At 48.2% G+C, this 16,908-nt stretch overlaps 2 protein-coding genes across 2 annotated transcripts; one reads left to right on the forward strand and one right to left on the reverse strand.

Annotated features, from left to right (window-relative positions):
* Nucleotides 1–11: 11 nt before the first annotated feature.
* Tmem238 (transmembrane protein 238) lies at nt 12–6,080 on the reverse strand. The gene is made up of 2 exons (XM_057762484.1): nt 5,490–6,080; nt 12–793 (listed from the first exon to the last, which is right to left on the reverse strand). Exon 1 carries the CDS (start codon nt 6,025–6,027, stop codon nt 5,497–5,499), a length of 531 nt encoding a protein of 176 aa, XP_057618467.1. The 5' UTR covers nt 6,028–6,080; the 3' UTR covers nt 12–793; nt 5,490–5,496.
* Nucleotides 6,081–9,746: 3,666 nt separating this feature from the next.
* Nucleotides 9,747–11,696, forward strand: Rpl28 (ribosomal protein L28). The gene is made up of 5 exons (XM_057761957.1): nt 9,747–9,825; nt 10,137–10,225; nt 10,320–10,443; nt 10,865–10,983; nt 11,556–11,696. Exons 2-5 carry the CDS (start codon nt 10,145–10,147, stop codon nt 11,643–11,645), a joined length of 414 nt encoding a protein of 137 aa, XP_057617940.1. The 5' UTR covers nt 9,747–9,825; nt 10,137–10,144; the 3' UTR covers nt 11,646–11,696.
* Nucleotides 11,697–16,908: the final 5,212 nt, after the last annotated feature.

Below are 16,908 nucleotides of genomic sequence, written 5' to 3' on the forward strand. Positions count from 1 at the left end.
ACATCCACGGGGAAGTGTCCTAGGTTGTCCTGTTTCAGGGAGCACTGCTGACAAGCCCCTGCTCTCACACTTCTCCTGCCCCGTAGCACCAATGCCTGAGTGGATACAGAACAGTATGGGCTTGGGACTGGAGACAGGCTCAATGGTTAAGAGCTCTGACGGTACTTCCAGGGGGCCTGAGTTCAATCCCCAGCAACCCACATAACAGCTCACAACTGTCTGTACGTCCAGTTCCAGGAGACTCAACACCCATGGCAAAACACCAATGCACATTTAAAAAAAGAAGAAGAAGAAGAGTATGGGCACCATCCAGCAAGGACTTCGGTTGTCCTGGAGTCCCCACTGGCCAAGTCTTTTCTTGGAAGTGTGTTGTCTGCATTCAGACTCAGCCTGCCAATTAGCTCTCTCTCCTAGTCTTGGAGGCATCCTGAATCAATGCCACCCTCAATAAGGACCACCCTCCCGCAGTAAATAGCTTGCAAGTATGCCCCTGTTTCTGTTCTTGGAAGACCCAAACTACCCTAATGGATGTCTGGGCTGGATGCATGGGTATCCTCGAGATCCTCTCACCTCCCCAGTGCCCCTAATGGAGGGCCAGTGAAAGTCTAGGGCATCCTAGATAAAAGGTGGCTTGGCCTGGCCACTCTCCTTCACCAGTTCAGGCCCTTAACCAGATAGGCAAACAGTGCTCCAAAACCGAGACATTTATCCAAGTGAGGGAACAGGCGGGTATCCTGGTGGCTGCGTGATGTCCAGGGCAGCTGCGCATCTGTAGGTCCTGGGGGATGAGGCTCTGTGGGAAGGAAAGGTGGGGTTAGTGACTAACTAGGATTGCTCCTCTTCTGAGGTTCCTTGCCATGAGCTGGGGAGCCCCTTACTCACTGATGGACACTTGCTGCAGAGCCCCAAGAGTGTGTGCACACAAATGTGTGTGCTTTTAGCTCACCAGAATCCACAGATACAGGTGAGAATGTAACAGGAAAAAAGGCAAGAGAGGCACAGGAACAGACCTGGGGAGTCACAAAGGCAGGGAGACGATCAGAGATGGAGAAAACAGGCGAAGATAAAAAGAGAAACAGCTGGGGGAATCCCAACACCTGGAAGGATGTGAAAGAGGATTTTCAAGGCCAGTGTGCAAGGCGTGGCTTGGTGGCCAGCCTGGGTCACAGACAGTGAGATTCTGACTGAAAACAAAACAAAACAACAAGTGGCTGGAGAGATAGGTAAGGTTGCTTGCTACCAAGCCTGAAAACCTGTTTGCTGCCCTGGACCTGCATGGTGAACACGCCTGCTGGTTCTCCTCCGACACCTCTGTGCACTCCAGATACACAGATACACACATACCCCCAAGACATAAATGTAATTAAAAACAAAATGAAAAGCAAACCAAAAAAGAACCAAGTCAGATGACGTGGCTCACACCTGTAACCTCAGCATTTAAGAGGCAGGAGAGTACCAGGCATTAAAATCCAGCCTCACCTATATGGAAGTTCAAGGCCACCCTATGTTAGGAAAGGGGAGCCAGGAGGACGAGGAGAAAGAAGAGGAGGAAAGGAAAGAGGAGGGGGAGGAGGAAAAGATTTGCCCAAGCTTGGCGGTGGTGGCCCATGCCTTTAATCCCAACACTCGGGAGGCAAAGACTGGCGGATCTCTGTGAGTTCAACGCCAGCCTGGTCTACAGAGTGAGTTTCAGGACAGGTTCCAAAGCTACAGAGAAACCCTGTCTCGAAAAACAAAAAACCAACCAAACAAAAAACAAAAAAAGAAGAGAATGCCCTTGTGTCAAAATTCAAGTTCTTTAAGGTCTATCCAAACGCACACTTCTGAGTAATGTCAAGGATCAACAAGAATCAGTTTAACTACAGATGGTTATTTTGGCATATGTCAAATGTTGTAATCCAACATTTCTTCATGCTTCACATATACATGACTGTTGAGTCTTTAAATATTGTCTTTAAATATTTGAGACAGAGTTCAGGGTTTCTCTGTGTAGCCCTGGCTGTCCTAGAACTTGCTCTGTAGAACAGGCTGGCCTGGAACTCACAGAAATCCACCTGTCTCTGCCTCCTTAGTGCTGGGATTAAAGGTGTGAGCCACCACAATGTATGTTTTAAGATTTATTTTTTATTTTATGTGTGTGAATGTTTTGCCTGCTTGTAAGTCTGTGTACCACATGTGTGTCTTATGCCTTTGGAGGCCAGAAGAGTGCATGAGATTACCTGGAATTGGAATTACAGACACTTGTGAGCCAACATGTGGGTGCTAGGAATGGAATTCAGGCCCTCTGCAAGAGCAGCCAGTGTTCCTAACCTCTGAGCCGTCTCTCCAGCCCCTCTTCTGGTGTTTTGAAACAGTCTCACTAGTACAGTCCTGGCTAGCCTAGAACCCACTATGTACATTAGGCTGGTCTTGAACATCCTGAGTGCTGGAACTATAGGATTACCAACTGTGTCTGGTTTTATGTGGTGCTTAGAATTGAACCCAGGGTTCATACATTCTAGGTAAGCTCTATACAGCTGAACTACACCCCCAGTTCATTTTTTTTCCCTTTGGTTTATCGAGATACGGTTTGTGTGGATCAGCTCTGGCTGTCCTGAAACTTGCTTTATAGACCAGGCTGGCCTTGAACTCACATAGATCCGCCTGCCCCTGCCTCCTGAGTGCTGGATTAAAGGTGCATGCCCTTACAGCCCAGCTTTGCTGTTCATTTATTTGAACTATAGAACATAGAATCCGATCCTTAGCTCTCACAAAGTACAGAACCGAATTCATATTACTCTGGATGCCCAGGAGAAAAGTAAGAGTGTCATAGACTGGTGTGATGACTCATGGGTAAAAGCACTTGGCATGTAATCCTGACAATCTAAACTCTATGGTGGAAGAAAAGAACCCATTCATGAAAGTTGTCCTCTGACTTTCACAGACGCACCATGGTACGAGTGTGCGTGCATGCACATGCATGCGCACACAGACACACACCCAGAAGGTTTTAGAATTTAATTCTTGTACAGAAATCCCACCGAGGAAATCATTCTTCATTCCAATCCACCCACACATCCATCCACTTAGTCACATATCTACCTGCCCAAACTATCCATCCAACCACTCACGAGCTTCTATCCATCCAATCCTATTTATTCACACACCCATTCACATATTACATCTACCTATTATCTAATCTGATGCTGAAGCAGGAAGACCCCACACTGTGAACCTGGGGTACACAGCAAGACCCTGTCTCAAAAACAAAACCATCTATTCACCATTTTACCCATCCATCAACAAATCCATTCACCAATTCTGTCTGCTCCCATGCACCCAATTCATCAATCAACTCTTCTATAAACCATTCATCAATCCACCCCATCCATCAGCCAACTCATCCATTATCCATCCACTCATCTATCAACTAAAATGCATCCATCCATTCAGCCATCTACCAACCCTCCATTCATCAATCTGTAACACATTTATCCATCCTCCATCCGCCACCTACTTCTTGATCCATCCTTCCACTTGCCTATCCATCATCAACCTTTCCTGAGATCACAGTTTTTGCTAGGTAGTGTTAGGAACAAAGACACCAAAGATCTGGCTGGAATTTACCTGTCAGCTGCGGGAACCAGCTCCCAGAGACAGACTCTATGGCTATCCGAGCAGCAACAGGAGTGGCTCAGACAATAGAAATACTCAAAGGAGGGCAAAGGAGTGAGCTGGTGCCTAAAGAACATGCAGGAAGCTTCCTGGTTGGAGTGTGGACAGCAAGGATCCTTCTAGTTAGAAGGACATCTGTCTATCTGTTTGTCTGTGGTCTGAGAGATGGAAGTGCAAATAAAGTGTGGAAGGAGCTAGCCGGGCAGTGGCCTTTAATCCCAGCACTCGAGAGGAGCTCTGAGTTTGAGAACAGCCTTGTCTACTGGGGGAGTTCCAGGATAGTCAGAGCTACACAGAGAAACTCTTGTCTTGAAAAACAAACACAAACGAGCCGGATGGTGGGGGCGCACGCCTTTAATCCCAGCACTCAGGAGGCAGAGGCAGGCGGATCTCTGTGAGTTTGAGGCCAACCTGGTCTATAGAGCTAGTTCCAGGACAGGCTCCAAAACTACAGAGAAACCCTGTTTCAAAAAGAAAGAAAGAAAGAAAGAAAGAAAGAAAGAAAGAAAGAAAGAAAGAAAGAAAGAAAGAAAGAAAGAAAAAAAGGCTATATGAAAAAAGGAAACACAAACGAACAAACAAAAGCACGTGAAAGAAGCAGAACTAAAAGGAAGCGGTTCCACACATTGGCAAGTGGCCTGGGTTTAATAAGAGGGCAAGAGATGGAGTCCTAGCTAGTTTTTGAACAGAAGCAGGAAAGCTGAAGAAGTGTGTTTAAGGCTGGAGAGATGGTTTGATGGTTAAAGGCGCTGGCTGCTCTTCCAAAGGACTTGAGTTTAATTCCCAGGGACACCAGGCAAGGCAGGTTCATTGGGTAAAGGTGCTTACCAATTAGGCCTGATGACCTGAGTTTGATGTCCAGGACCCACATGGTGGCAGGAGAGAACAGATGCCCACAAAATCATTGTGCCATAAATGTACACAAATAGATAAGCGTAATCAAAAAATAAATTTGGGCCGGGCGGTGGTGGCGCACGCCTTTAATCCCAGCACTTGGGAGGCAGAGGCAGGCGGATCTTTGTGAGTTCGAGACCAGCCTGGTCTACAAGAGCTAGTTCCAGGACAGGCTCCAAAACCACAGAGAAACCCTGTCTCGAAAAACCAAAAATTAAATAAATAAATAAATAAATAAATTTGGGGGGCTGGAGAGATAGATGCATGGTTAAGAGTTCTTTCTGAGAGAGAGAGAGAGAGAGAGAGAGAGAGAGAGAGAGAGAGAGAAGAGGGAATGGGGTAAAGGGAGAGAGAGGGAGGGAGAAAGAAACTGCCTATAACTCCAGTAGTGGTGGAGAACGCCTTTAATCCCAGCGCTAGGGAGGCAGAGGCAAGCCGACCTCTCTGAATTCAAGGGCAAGGGCAGTCTGGTCTACAAATCAAGTTCCAGGACAGCCAGTTACATCGTGAGAACTTTTCTTAAAAAAAAAAAAAAAAAAAAAAAAAAAAAAAAAAAAAACAGCAGAGGAAGGGAAGGGAATGAGGGTGATTTCCCTCACCATGTGCCCACTGTTTCTTGGCCTCTGCCTTCTCATTAGGGCAGCATGTCTGGACAAATGGCGCTCTTCCACCTGCACACTGTGTGGTCCAGACAAGAGTGGTACCTCCCTTCGGGTCTTATTGTACAGTAAAAGTAATGAACTCAGAGAACTGAGTACAGAGAGCGGATAAAATGAGGCCTGTTGCACGAGGAGCAAAGGGAGGGTGCGCTGGGATGGCTAACCTTGTCCACCCATCCTTCAGCGTCTCTGCTATCTCTGACTCACTCCTCTCCAGCCTCCCCTTTCGGCGACGTGTCAGTCTCCCCACCATCACCTCTCACTCTTTCTACGTGTCCTCACCTGGGGCTCACTCGCTACCCGCGCCCGCCGCTCCAGGCCCCGCCTCGAGCGTGGCGAGCTGCAGACGCACCCGGCGGGAGCCGGAGGCGGACGTCTGGGGCGTGCGGGCGGCTCTGCGCGCTGCGCGGAGACCCGGTGATGCCCGGGGACCGGCGGTGGCGGGCGCCGACCAGCGGCGGGACAGCTTGCGCGCAAGGCGGGCGATCGCCGAGGGCCTCAGGCCGTAGTCGCGCTCGAGCTCCTGGCGCGAGATCTCGATGTTGCCGGTGTACCAGAGGATCCAGCCCAGCAGGCTCAAGAAGACCAGCAGCGCCCCAGAGTAGATGAGCAGGTCCCCGAAGTCGCGGCCACGCACCTGCAGCTGCGCGAACACGCCGGTCAGAAGCGCCGCCATACCCGCCACGTCCAAGGCTACCGCCAGCAGCAGCGCCATGCGGCAGCGGCCCAGGCCGGTGGCCGGAGCCGGTGCGGGCGCCGGTGGGGACGAGGCGCCGATCGGTGACGCCTGTGAGCCGCACACCGGTGACACCGCCGCCATGGCGCTCGGTGGCCCACCGCCGCCTGCTCCCCGAGAGCGTCCCGGGGTGCGGCTGCCCGGGGCGGGGTCAGGGCCCTGCGCCAGGTGTGCCCAATGCCTGCTTGGTCACCTGAGCCAGACTGGAGCTCACAGCCAGGTGGCTCTAGTCTGGGAGGGAGCAGCAGCCGGCGCACGACCCTGCCCTGGCGCCTGGTGACTAGGGCCAAACTTGAAGAAGGCGAAATGGAGTTAGCTAGATGTTGTTGTTGTTGTTTTTAATAATTTTTATTAGATATATTCATTTTATCTTATGTGTGTTTCGCCTACATATGTGTGTGTATGTACACCATGTGCATGCACACTTGGTGCCTACGGAAGTCAGAAGAGGTTATTGGATCCACTGGAACTGAGGTTATGGATGATTGTGAACCACCATGTCGGTGCTAAGAATCAGCTCCTCTGTAAGAGTAACAGGTGTTCTTAAACGCTGAGCCATCTCTGCAGCCTTAGATGTTGTGATTATTTAGCGCCTGCCTCCTGCGGCCTCCACCTGTCCCATGGTGTACCCAAATGAGGATTTGAACAATCGCTGGGCAGGCTGGGAATGTAGCTCCCCTGGTAAAGCTTAATGCACTTGCCAAGCACAGCAAAAAAACATTCTCTGGGGCACAAGATCAGCAGCCAGAACCCCGAAACTCTTGCTCTTTGGGGATCTCCTGTGTTCACAGCAGGGCCGTGTGAACTCAAGGCGGGAAAATGAACCCATCAGTACACTAAGGTCAGGACTGCGGGCTGCGTCAGTCAGATGTGACCCTGACAAACCCCTACCCTCATGTAGTTCCTAGCCACACAATTCCCGAACTTCCCAGGAATGGTGTCCCAAAGGAGGTGGCATGGAAACTGTGGCTTTTTGTTTGTTTTGTTTTTTGTTTTTCAAGATAGGGTTTTTCTATGTATCTTCCCTAGAATTCGCTTTGTAGACCAGGCTGGCCTCGAACTCAGAGATCCGCCTGCTTCTGCCTCCCAAGTGCTGGGAATGAATGCTTGTGCCATTACTACCTGGCGGAAACTGTGGCTTTTTTATTGATAGATGCGTCTAGAAAACATCCTTTCCTGCTGTGGAAGCTGATCCCTGAAGATGGCTTTGACTTAGTGGATATGGCCAGGGCACTCTGAGGTGGGGGGCCATGTGGAATACTAAGGGATCCAACAGCAGTTACAGGAAACCCCTGATCACCCACACATCTGCTCCCCTGGAGTGAAGGAAACATCGGGACAGTTCTGTCTAGGTTCTCCCAAGACTGTCTAGTTTCAGAGTTGAAGAAGATTCAGGATGATGGATGGAGGAGGAAGTTAGATGTTCCTTAGTGATGTAGCCACTGTAAAGTATATTTGCTCCTGTAAACAGACTCCCACCCATGAGCCTGTAAACAATACGAAGGACACTCCCTGGGACACACACACACACACATACACCACACACATATACAAATTAACTGCCACGGGAGAAGGGGCAAGAGTGTGGGTGTGGGTATGTCTGACTATGACCAAAATACATTATATACAAATGAAAATATATAAACCCACTTTATGCATAATTAATAAATGCTAACGAAACATTAAAAAGACTGTGGAGCAGATTGCTGTGAGCTGCCAGAATTGGCCAGATATTGCTGAGGACAGACATGGAGTATTTCTGCATAGACTGAGCCAGGCATGAGATAATAAAGTTGGGGCTTTTTGTTGTTGTTGTTTTTGTTTTTTTGTTTTTTTTTTTTTGAGACAAGGTTTCTCTGTATAACAGTCCTAGCTGTCCTGGAACTATCTTTTGTAGACTAGGCTGGCCTCGAACTTACAGAGATCCACTTGCCCGGTGAGAGAAGAGGTCTGACAGTAGCCTGCTGGGCACTGGTGCTCTCCTGGGAGACAGTCCTGTGATCATGAAGAAGAGCAGAACCCTCCTGAAGTCTCTATGCCACATCAGTGCTTAAAACAGCCTATGCGTCCATTTATCATGACATCCTGTCATGAGGACGGAAGTACAGCTCAGAGCCTCAGATCACTTGCTTTTCTTGCAGAGGACCATGGTTTGGTTCCCAGCACCCACTCACGTGGCAGCTAACAACTGCCTGTAACTCTAGCTCCAGGAGATCAGATTTCTTTTGGACTGAGGGTTCTTTTTTTTTTTTTTTTTTTCCCAAGACAGGGTTTCTCTGTGGTTTTGGAGCCTGTCCTGGAACTAGCTCTTGTAGACCAGGCTGGTCTCGAACTCACAGAGATCCACCTGCCTCTGCCTCCCAAGTGCTGGGATTAAAGGCGTGCGCCACCACCGCCCGGCTAACAGAGTTTCGCTGTAGTTTTAGAGCCTGTCCTGGAACTAGCTCTTGTAGACCAGGCTGGCCTCGAACTCACAGAGATCGGCCTGCCTCTGCCTTCCAAGTGCTGGGATTAAAGGCGTGCCCCACCACCACCCTGGACTGAGGGTTCTTGCACGTCATATGTGATCACAATACCCCCATACATCATAACTAAAAATAAATAAATCTGGGGCTGGAGAGATGACTCAGTTAAGAGTACTGGCTGTCCTTCCAGAGGACCCAGCGTTTTTTTGTTTTGTTTTGTTTTTCGAGGCAGGGTTTTTCTGTAGCTTTGGAGCCTGTCCTGGAACTTGCTCTGTAGACCAGGTTGGACTCGAACTCGTGGAGATCCACCTGAAGGACCCAGATTTTATTCCCAGCACCCACGTGATGATCCACAGCTGTAACTCTTGCCTGGTTCCCTCCTCTGGCCTCTGCAGGCACCAGGCAAACAGCCCCCAAACATATATCCAGGCAAAAACAATAAAACACACACACACACATGAACCCAAATCATAAAAACTTATACACGTTACGTAAAAAGAAATAAGTAGGGGCTACAGAAATGGCTCAGTTGTCTGTAATTTTAGTTCTAGGGTATCTATCACCCTCACACAGACATACAAGCAGATAAAAAAAAAACACCAATGCACATAAAATAAAAAAGAAATAGGCTTTAAAAAATAAATAAATCTCTTTTTCTTTATAACAGGGAGGGCAACTCAGTAAATACTTAATACTGAATTCTCCCACTTTTTTTTTCATACGCTTTTATATCCCAATACAAAAGGGCAGGAGAGAAGGCAAAAGACTGCTTTAACATGACACAAAAGACAACTGGAACAGTTACTTGCTTCAGTACTTGAGACATCATGTATTTCCTGAGTAAAGAAAGCAATTGATGTTTTGGGCAGGATATGCAGGGAATACACCCTAGACTAAGTATCCTGTATCAACCCACTCCCTATGTCAAACCATTTATTTTTTAAATAAATAAATCTTAAAATCAAGTATTAAGCCTGGTGTGATGACGCACTCCTGGTATTCACAAGGGAGGATCAGCTAGACAAGAGAGCAATAGCCTTTTTCAAAATGTTTATTTAGTGACCACCATGTGCTAAGTGCTAATTGAACAGACCAGAGGGATGGTGTGAGCCTCTACTTTTTGGAACCTCTCGGAAAGCCAGTCACTGACTCCCGAAAACTTCCCAACCGCCCACGGCGGGGCAATGTTCCACCGCGAGAAAGCCTCCGGATCTCCAGCCGAAGATTTCCGAAGGTTTCCGAGCGATACGCGAAGGCGACAACCAAAGCGATTGGAAGGTGGAACCCAAGAACCGGAGGAAGCTGGATGGCCGGCTTCAGGAGCGCCGGGGAGGAAGCGGAAATGCGTTACCACTTTAAAGGCGTCGACCCGCCCCTAGCGCTCCTCTTTCCGTCTCCGTCCGCCATAGGAGAGGAGGTGAGAGTGAGTCGTCTCCGTCCCTCGTGGCCGCCATCTCGCGCCCACCGCCTCGGTCTCCAGCCTATTTTCTCTTCTTGTGTCAAGTGCTATTAGCGGCACTCATCGCCGCCGGAAGTGGAGCCTTAGTTTCCCTTCCCCCCCACCTTTCAGTCTCAGCCGCCTTAGTTCGGCTTGCCTCCTTTGGTCGCCCGTTCCGGCCTGAAGGAGCTCTTCATCGTGGTTGTTTCCCGGCGCTCCCGGTTATCTAGGCGACATAGCCTAGCTTGCTTCTTTGCTTCACATCTTTCACGTGCCCCGTTTCCCCGTAGACGCCGCCATGTCTGCGCATCTGCAATGGATGGTCGTTCGGAACTGCTCCAGTTTCCTGATCAAGAGGAATAAGCAGACGTACAGCACCGTAAGTGGGGCCGGTGTGGGAGAGGCATTCTGGGGTCCTTGGTTGTGGGCCCTTCGCGTGTCTCCCGGCCAGAATTTATCTCCTGTATCTCCAGGAACCCAATAATCTGAAAGCCCGCAACTCCTTCCGCTACAACGGGCTGATTCACCGCAAGACAGTGGGAGTGGAGCCCGCGGCCGACGGCAAAGGGGTCGTGGTGGTCATGAAACGCAGATCCGGTGAGCCTTTGCAGACAGGAGGTCTCTTTTCCAGGGCCCAGAGTATCCCTAGTGTTGCCTGGGGAATCTCCTGCCTTGGCAGCCGTGTAAGTCAGAAGTGGAGAAATTAAAGTGCTTCACAGAGGGAACTAGCTCTACGTAGAATAGTGTGGCTTTTAAGAACAGCGCTCTAGACCTCGCTGTCCTGGAACTCTGTAGGCTGGCTTCGAACTCAAGGAGCTCGACCTGCCTCCTGAGTGCTGGATTAGTAGCTTGTGCTACTATATCCCTGCTGTGTCCGATGTTTAAAGAGTTAAGACTGACCTGTGTGGTCCCCTAGTGAGTGTTCTGAATGGGCAGTCATTTGGGTAAGGGTGAGGAGGTTCTGTGTTCCTATCTGGGAGATACACAGACGGACTGACTCCTGTGCTCTCCATATCAGGTCAGCGCAAACCAGCTACTTCTTATGTAAGGACCACCATCAACAAGAATGCACGGGCCACCCTGAGCAGCATCAGGCACATGATCCGAAAGAACAAGTACCGCCCTGATCTGCGCATGGTGAGTGATGAAATTTTTTTTTTTGTTTTTGTTTTTCGAGATAGGGTTTCTCTGTAGCTTTGGTGCCTGTCCCGGCCCGGAACTAGCTCTTGTAGACCAGGCTGGCCTCGAACTCCCAGAGATCCGCCTGCCTTTGCCTCCCAAGTGCTGGGATTAAAGGCGTGCGCCACCACCGCCCGGCGAGTGATGAAATCCTTAGGGCAGGAAGGTAGCTGATACTGTGCCTGCTGGAGGGACTGGATGTAGGCCTGGCTGGCTACTTGACTATGCTTAGCGGGAACTAGCCTGAAGAATCTTGATTTTGGGGCTGGAGAGATGGCTCAGAGGTTAAGAGCACTGACTGCTCTTCCAGAGGTCCTGAGTTCAATTCCCAGCAACCACATGGTAGCTTATAACCATCTGTAATGAGATCTGATGCCCTCTTCTGGTACGCAGGCAGAATCTGCATACATGATAAATACTTTAAAAAAAATTATCTTGATTTCCCCAGCCCTTGGAAGCAGGCAGCAGTGAGTGGGGGTTGGGGGCTTTGTCTTTGAGTTAATGAGCTAAGTTTTCTATCCCGTCCTCAGGCGGCCATCCGCAGGGCCAGTGCCATCCTACGAAGCCAGAAGCCTGTGGTGGTGAAGAGGAAACGGACCCGTCCCACCAAGAGCTCCTGAGCCCTACACCTCAGAAGCAATAAAGAGTCTACTGACTTTTTTTCAACCGTCTCCATTGGGCTTCCATTTTGTGACTTATTGAGCTGTTCATCAAAAGGGCTAGCTAGACACATGGGGAATAGAGCGTTGGGTGATGGCTCTCTCTGACTTCAGGTCTAAATGTTTCCTCTGTGTTTAAAAGAGATTGTCTTCTGCCTGAAAGAATTCCAGGTTAAAGGGTGTTCGCAGGGCCGTCTGAACACCAGCAGGAGCGAAGCGTTACTGGACTGGGCTGGAGGCTGTAGAGAAGTCCAGTTCATTCCCTGAGGGAGGAGAGTCAGGGCAAATGATGCAGAAGTGTCTGGTGTCCTGAGACTGTCTAACCCACACTCCCCTGCTCTTTAGTTGACATGTGTTGTCAGAATGAAGTGGGCTAATGGAAAGGCTGAGTGTGGGGCCTATAAACTTCCGTCGGTGTGTTCCGTCCATCTGACCTGTGAGATGGTGATAGCCTCTACCGCGTTGGCATTCTAGCTGTCAGCTGGGCGTCCTGCTGCTGTATCAAGTTTTTATTTTTTATTTTTTTTTAAAGATTTATTAAGTATACAACATTCCTTCCCATGTATGCTTATATGCCAGAAGAGGGCACCAGATCTCATTATAGATGGCTGTGAGCCACCATGTGGTTGCTGGGAATTGAACTCAGGACCTCTGGAAGAGCAGTCAGTGCTCTTAACCTCTGAGCCATCTCTCCAGCCCCCCAGTATCAAGTTTTGAGTGAGCATTGCTGACTCAGGAAAAGATGGACAATGTGTTTACCAAATACATGTCATTTATATGTGTAATCTCAGCATTCTGGCAGGCTGAGGCAGGAGAATCGATATTAATGCCATCCTATCTAAGGAAATAAAAAAGCACATTTCTTTAACCCCAGGACTGGTTTGGGTCGGGGGCAGAAGCAGATGGATATTTAAGACCAGCGTGGTCCCTATGGCATCTCTGCAGACAACCAGGGTTATATGGACCCTGTTTGAAAAATAAACTGAGCAAGTACAGCGCGCCAAGGCACTTGAGTGGCCGTTTCTCATCTAACTGCTGTGAATCCAATGTTCACATGGAGAGCTTGAGGCTCACATGGAAGAACTACTTATGTGCTGTCCCTGCTATGCAATTGTCTGTGCTTTGACTTCTGGGACTGATTGAGCTTCTGTTCTAGTCTTTTCCCAGTGCAATGGGAGAATTGCTGACGCTGGTCTCATCTAGTTCATCCCCAGTCCTACTTAATCCAGGTCCTGTGGGATCTTTTGAAGTTAACTCATGGTTCCCCTTATTTCCCACTAATAGGGAGGCCTGCCTCAGTTTGCCTTAGTGAATTTAGTACCTCAGTCCTTAAGCTACAAGTCAGACTGTTGGTAAGTATGGGGTTCTTTTATCCCACTGCAAAGAGGCCAGCAGGGCCATTCAGATGACTTATCCATGGGAAAGGTAGTATGTTTTTGAGAATTCTCTTGGCTGTTCTTGAACTTGCTCTGTAGGCCAGGCCGGCATCAAACTCAAATTTTTTTTTCCAGACAGGGTTGGACTATCTAGAGCTCATTCTGTAGCAACTGAAGTCAGTCTGTTTGCCCCTCCCCCGAGACAGCGTTTCTCTGAAACAGTCCTGGCTATCTATCCAGGAATTCACTCAGTAGACCAAGCTGGCCTTGAATTTACAGAGATCTGCTGGCCTCTGCCTCGTAAGTGCTGGGATTAAAGGCCTGCCCCCACCACCACTCTACCACAATTGATGGTTTTGGATTTTTGAGATAGTGTTTCTCTGTGAAACAGTCCTATCTGTCCTGGAATGCTGTAGATCAGGCTGTTTTCAAACTCACAGCGATCCACTTGCCTCTACCTCCCAAGTGCTGGGATTAAAAGCATCTGCCACCACTGCACAGCTCACAATTGATGTTTATAAGATAGCTGCTCCTCGTGACTTAATGGGGTATAAACATGAAATTTGCCCTCTTTGTAAAGACTGTGGTTGGTACAGAGAAGTCCTATGTCTTAATTTAGTTTTTTGTTGTTTGTTTCGTTGTTTTTAGAAACGGTTTTCCTGTATAACAATCCTAACTGTCCTGGAACCATCTCTTATAGACCAGCCTAGCCTCGAACTCACAGGGATTTACCTGCCTCTGTTTTCTGAGTGCTGGGATTAAAGGTGTGCACCCTCACTGCCCGGCTGTATCCTATATTTCTTTTAAAATAGGACTACATTGAACCTGGAGTTAATTCTGAAAGATAGCAAGCCCCTAATTCTTGTCTCTGCCTGCCTCAGTGCTGGGGGTTACAGTTTGTCCATGAGTGCACGCTACAGCACATGAAGTAAGAAGACAATTTAGTAGTTTTATCCTAACACCTTTAGGTGGATTCTGGGGATCAAACTCCGGTTCCTAGGCTTGCAAGGCAAGCTGCTATTTGTTAAGCCATCTTGTTGGCCCATGACTAGGTTTTTAATTTAATTTTTTGGCTTTTGAGACAGGGTTTCTTTATGGAGCCCTCTTTGGCTGTAGAGTGGATTGACCCTGAACTCATGGAAATCTGCCCACCTCTGGCTCCCAAGTGCTGGGATTAAAAGCGTGTGGCACCACCATCCAGCTTGTTTTGTTTTTTGAGACATGGCATCTCATGTAGGCCTGGCTGTCCTAGAACTAGTTCTAGTGCTGGATTAAAGGCATAAGGCAACACCACCACCTGGCTTAATTTTTTATTTTATTTTAATGAGTCAGTTTCTCTGTAGTCTTGGCTGTCTTGGAACTCACTCTAGACTAGCCTTGAATTTAGAGATCCTCCAGTCTCCTGGGATCAGAGGCATGTGCCACCACACCCAGCTTTTACTGGCTTTTTAATGTGGGTACTGGGGATCTGAACTCAGGTCTTCATGCTGTCTGCCTCAGTGTTAGGAACACGGCTACGCACCATAAAAAAAGAAAATGCAGTTTTTCAATTGTGCATAATGTCCTGTAGGACAACCACACGGCATCCCTACCTGTGTTTCCTTACATGGCCGAATGGCGGGGCAGGGCTCAGCCCTCAGCTGTAAGTCTTCAGGTGTTGAGGTGGGTTGTGTAGCCTGAATTAGTGAATAGGCTCACCCGTACCTCCTTGCTGATCTACAGTTTGTTCAGAATCAGCCTGCACACATGAGGGTACTCATGAGCACTTGGAGGGATGCCTGAGTAAAAGACCCATTTCCATTCCCAGAATGCTCCACAGTTGACTGCCAACAGCTGCCTGTATAGCTTCATCTCCAGGAAGAACCATTGCCATTGGGCTTCATGGGCACCTCTGTTCACATATACAAACCCACACAAATACATAAAACACGAGAGCCAGCATTGCAACTTCTGCACAGCATCCAGGATCTATTATAGTTCTTGCTGTGTAACAAGTAAATACTTGTCACTGAATAAGCACAGAGGCCAGGTCCATTTCACCAGCGTTCCCAACAGTTTTAACTACTCACCACAGACCCCCACTGGGACCACACACAAAACAATTCCCAGCATCTGTGTATATATAACACATCAGCGTGCCAGGCCTTGGAGTTTCAGATTGGGAGCCAATCAGTAGGCAGAGAAAACCCACACAAGGGAGTCTTCTCCCCCAGCCAGAAGTCAAAGTGGTGCAGTGATTATGCTCATTAATCAGACAGACAGAGGCGTTTACAGAAGACATTCCAAGGCCTCAGTTATCTTAAGTTGGCCAAGGGCCAGAGATTATACAAGTCTTTCTTTGGCAGGAACAGCATCTGAATGACCAGGTCAGTGGAGCTAATGTTGTGTACCGTACACCCACCCTTGTCTTAAATACAAACATCCAACTGAAAGACTCTAAATGCATTTGTAAGCCCCCTCAACCCTAAGAAAATATAAAACTTTAAGAAAAATCTAAAGCCATTTCTGATGACTCTCAGTACTTCCCCACCTCCCCTGGGAACCAAGAACATAACAGCTATGTATGCACGTACTGAGATGTTGGCAACTTTCCATCTCCCTGAATAGGGGCATGATAACCCTTAGGTGTTGACTCAGTTACTGATGTTTTGACTTAGTCCCTGGGAAGGGGCAAAGTGACCTTCAAAAGTTTCCCTTTACCTCATCTGATCTGGCAATCACTCTCCAGCTAATTATTGGTAATAGCCTTTTTGAATAAGCCAATCCAATAAGTTGGAAAACAACTTACAGGTCCCCCCCCCCCGTCTCTGTGGCTTTTTGCTTTAAAAGATGGGCTGTAACAGCTGTGGATGTCCTTCATATCCTGAACCTGAAGGACCCTGTCATGACAGAATAAAAATCCTCTTGCTTTTGCATCAATTTGTGGTTATGTGAGTGGTGTCTGGAGCAACTCTTCCCTGATGTTTGGGCATCTAGTTCAACACAACTATAGAGGTGCTGTCTATAGATACACTTTTTTTTTTTTTCAAGACAGGGTTTCTTAGGTATGAAGCCAGTTCTGGAACTCGCTCTGTACCAGGCTGGTCTCAAACTCACAGAGATCCACCTGCCTCTGCCTCCCGAGTGCTGGGATTAAAGGTGTTACTTTTTTTAGTTGGGCCTCAGACCAGTTTAGGCTCAGGCATGAGCTACTCAACAACTTTCACAATTTTTCTGTGTACCCCAAACTGTTATAAAGGCGGGGTGGTGGGAGTGCACAGGCCTTTAATCCCAGCACTTGGGGGCAGAGGCAGAGACAGGCAGATCTCTGTGAGTTTGAGGCCAACCTGGTTTATAGAGTGAGTTCCAGGACAGGCTCCAAAACCACAGAGAAACCCTGTCTTGAAAAACCAAAAAAAAAAAAACAAAAAAAAAAACCCTCAAAATAAAAAAGAAACAAAACTTAAAGTATTTATTGTGTGTGATACAATTTGTGGGTACAGCAAACATGTGGCAGCTTCTTTCCAGGAGAAGAAGGTGGGTTTGGGGCATCAAATTCAAGGCCTTAGGTCTTGGCATTAAGTGCTTTACCAACTGAACCATCTTAGCAGTTTAGTTTTTGCCTTTTGTTTTTGTTTTTTTCAAGATAAGTTTTCTCTGTGTAGCTTTAGAGCCTGTCCTGGAACTCATTCTGTATATGAGGCTGGTCTCCAACTCACAGAGATCCACCTGTCTCTGCCTCCTGCATCAGGACTGGGATCTGGTGCAGAGAGCCATTCCTCTTGGAGGGAGGGATGGGTGCAGCTGGAAAGGGGGGCCATCCTGAGTGCTGGGATTAAAGGTGTGTGCCACCACCGCCCAGAAGTTTT

Source organism: Chionomys nivalis, chromosome 2 (genome assembly GCF_950005125.1).
Source record: "Chionomys nivalis chromosome 2, mChiNiv1.1, whole genome shotgun sequence".
Classification (NCBI taxonomy): domain Eukaryota; kingdom Metazoa; phylum Chordata; class Mammalia; order Rodentia; family Cricetidae; genus Chionomys; species Chionomys nivalis.

What these genes read in the sequence shown, in the direction of transcription:
- Tmem238 (XM_057762484.1), bottom strand. Translation starts at nt 6,027, where the DNA reads ATGGCGGCGGTGTCACCGGTGTGCGGCTCACAGGCGTCACCGATCGGC.
- Rpl28 (XM_057761957.1), top strand. Translation starts at nt 10,145, where the DNA reads ATGTCTGCGCATCTGCAATGGATGGTCGTTCGGAACTGCTCCAGTTTC. An exon ending in ATAAGCAGACGTACAGCACC is followed by an intron (nt 10,226 to 10,319) that starts GTAAGTGGGGCC and finishes CTGTATCTCCAG; the next exon opens with GAACCCAATAATCTGAAAGC. An exon ending in GGTCATGAAACGCAGATCCG is followed by an intron (nt 10,444 to 10,864) that starts GTGAGCCTTTGC and finishes TCTCCATATCAG; the next exon opens with GTCAGCGCAAACCAGCTACT.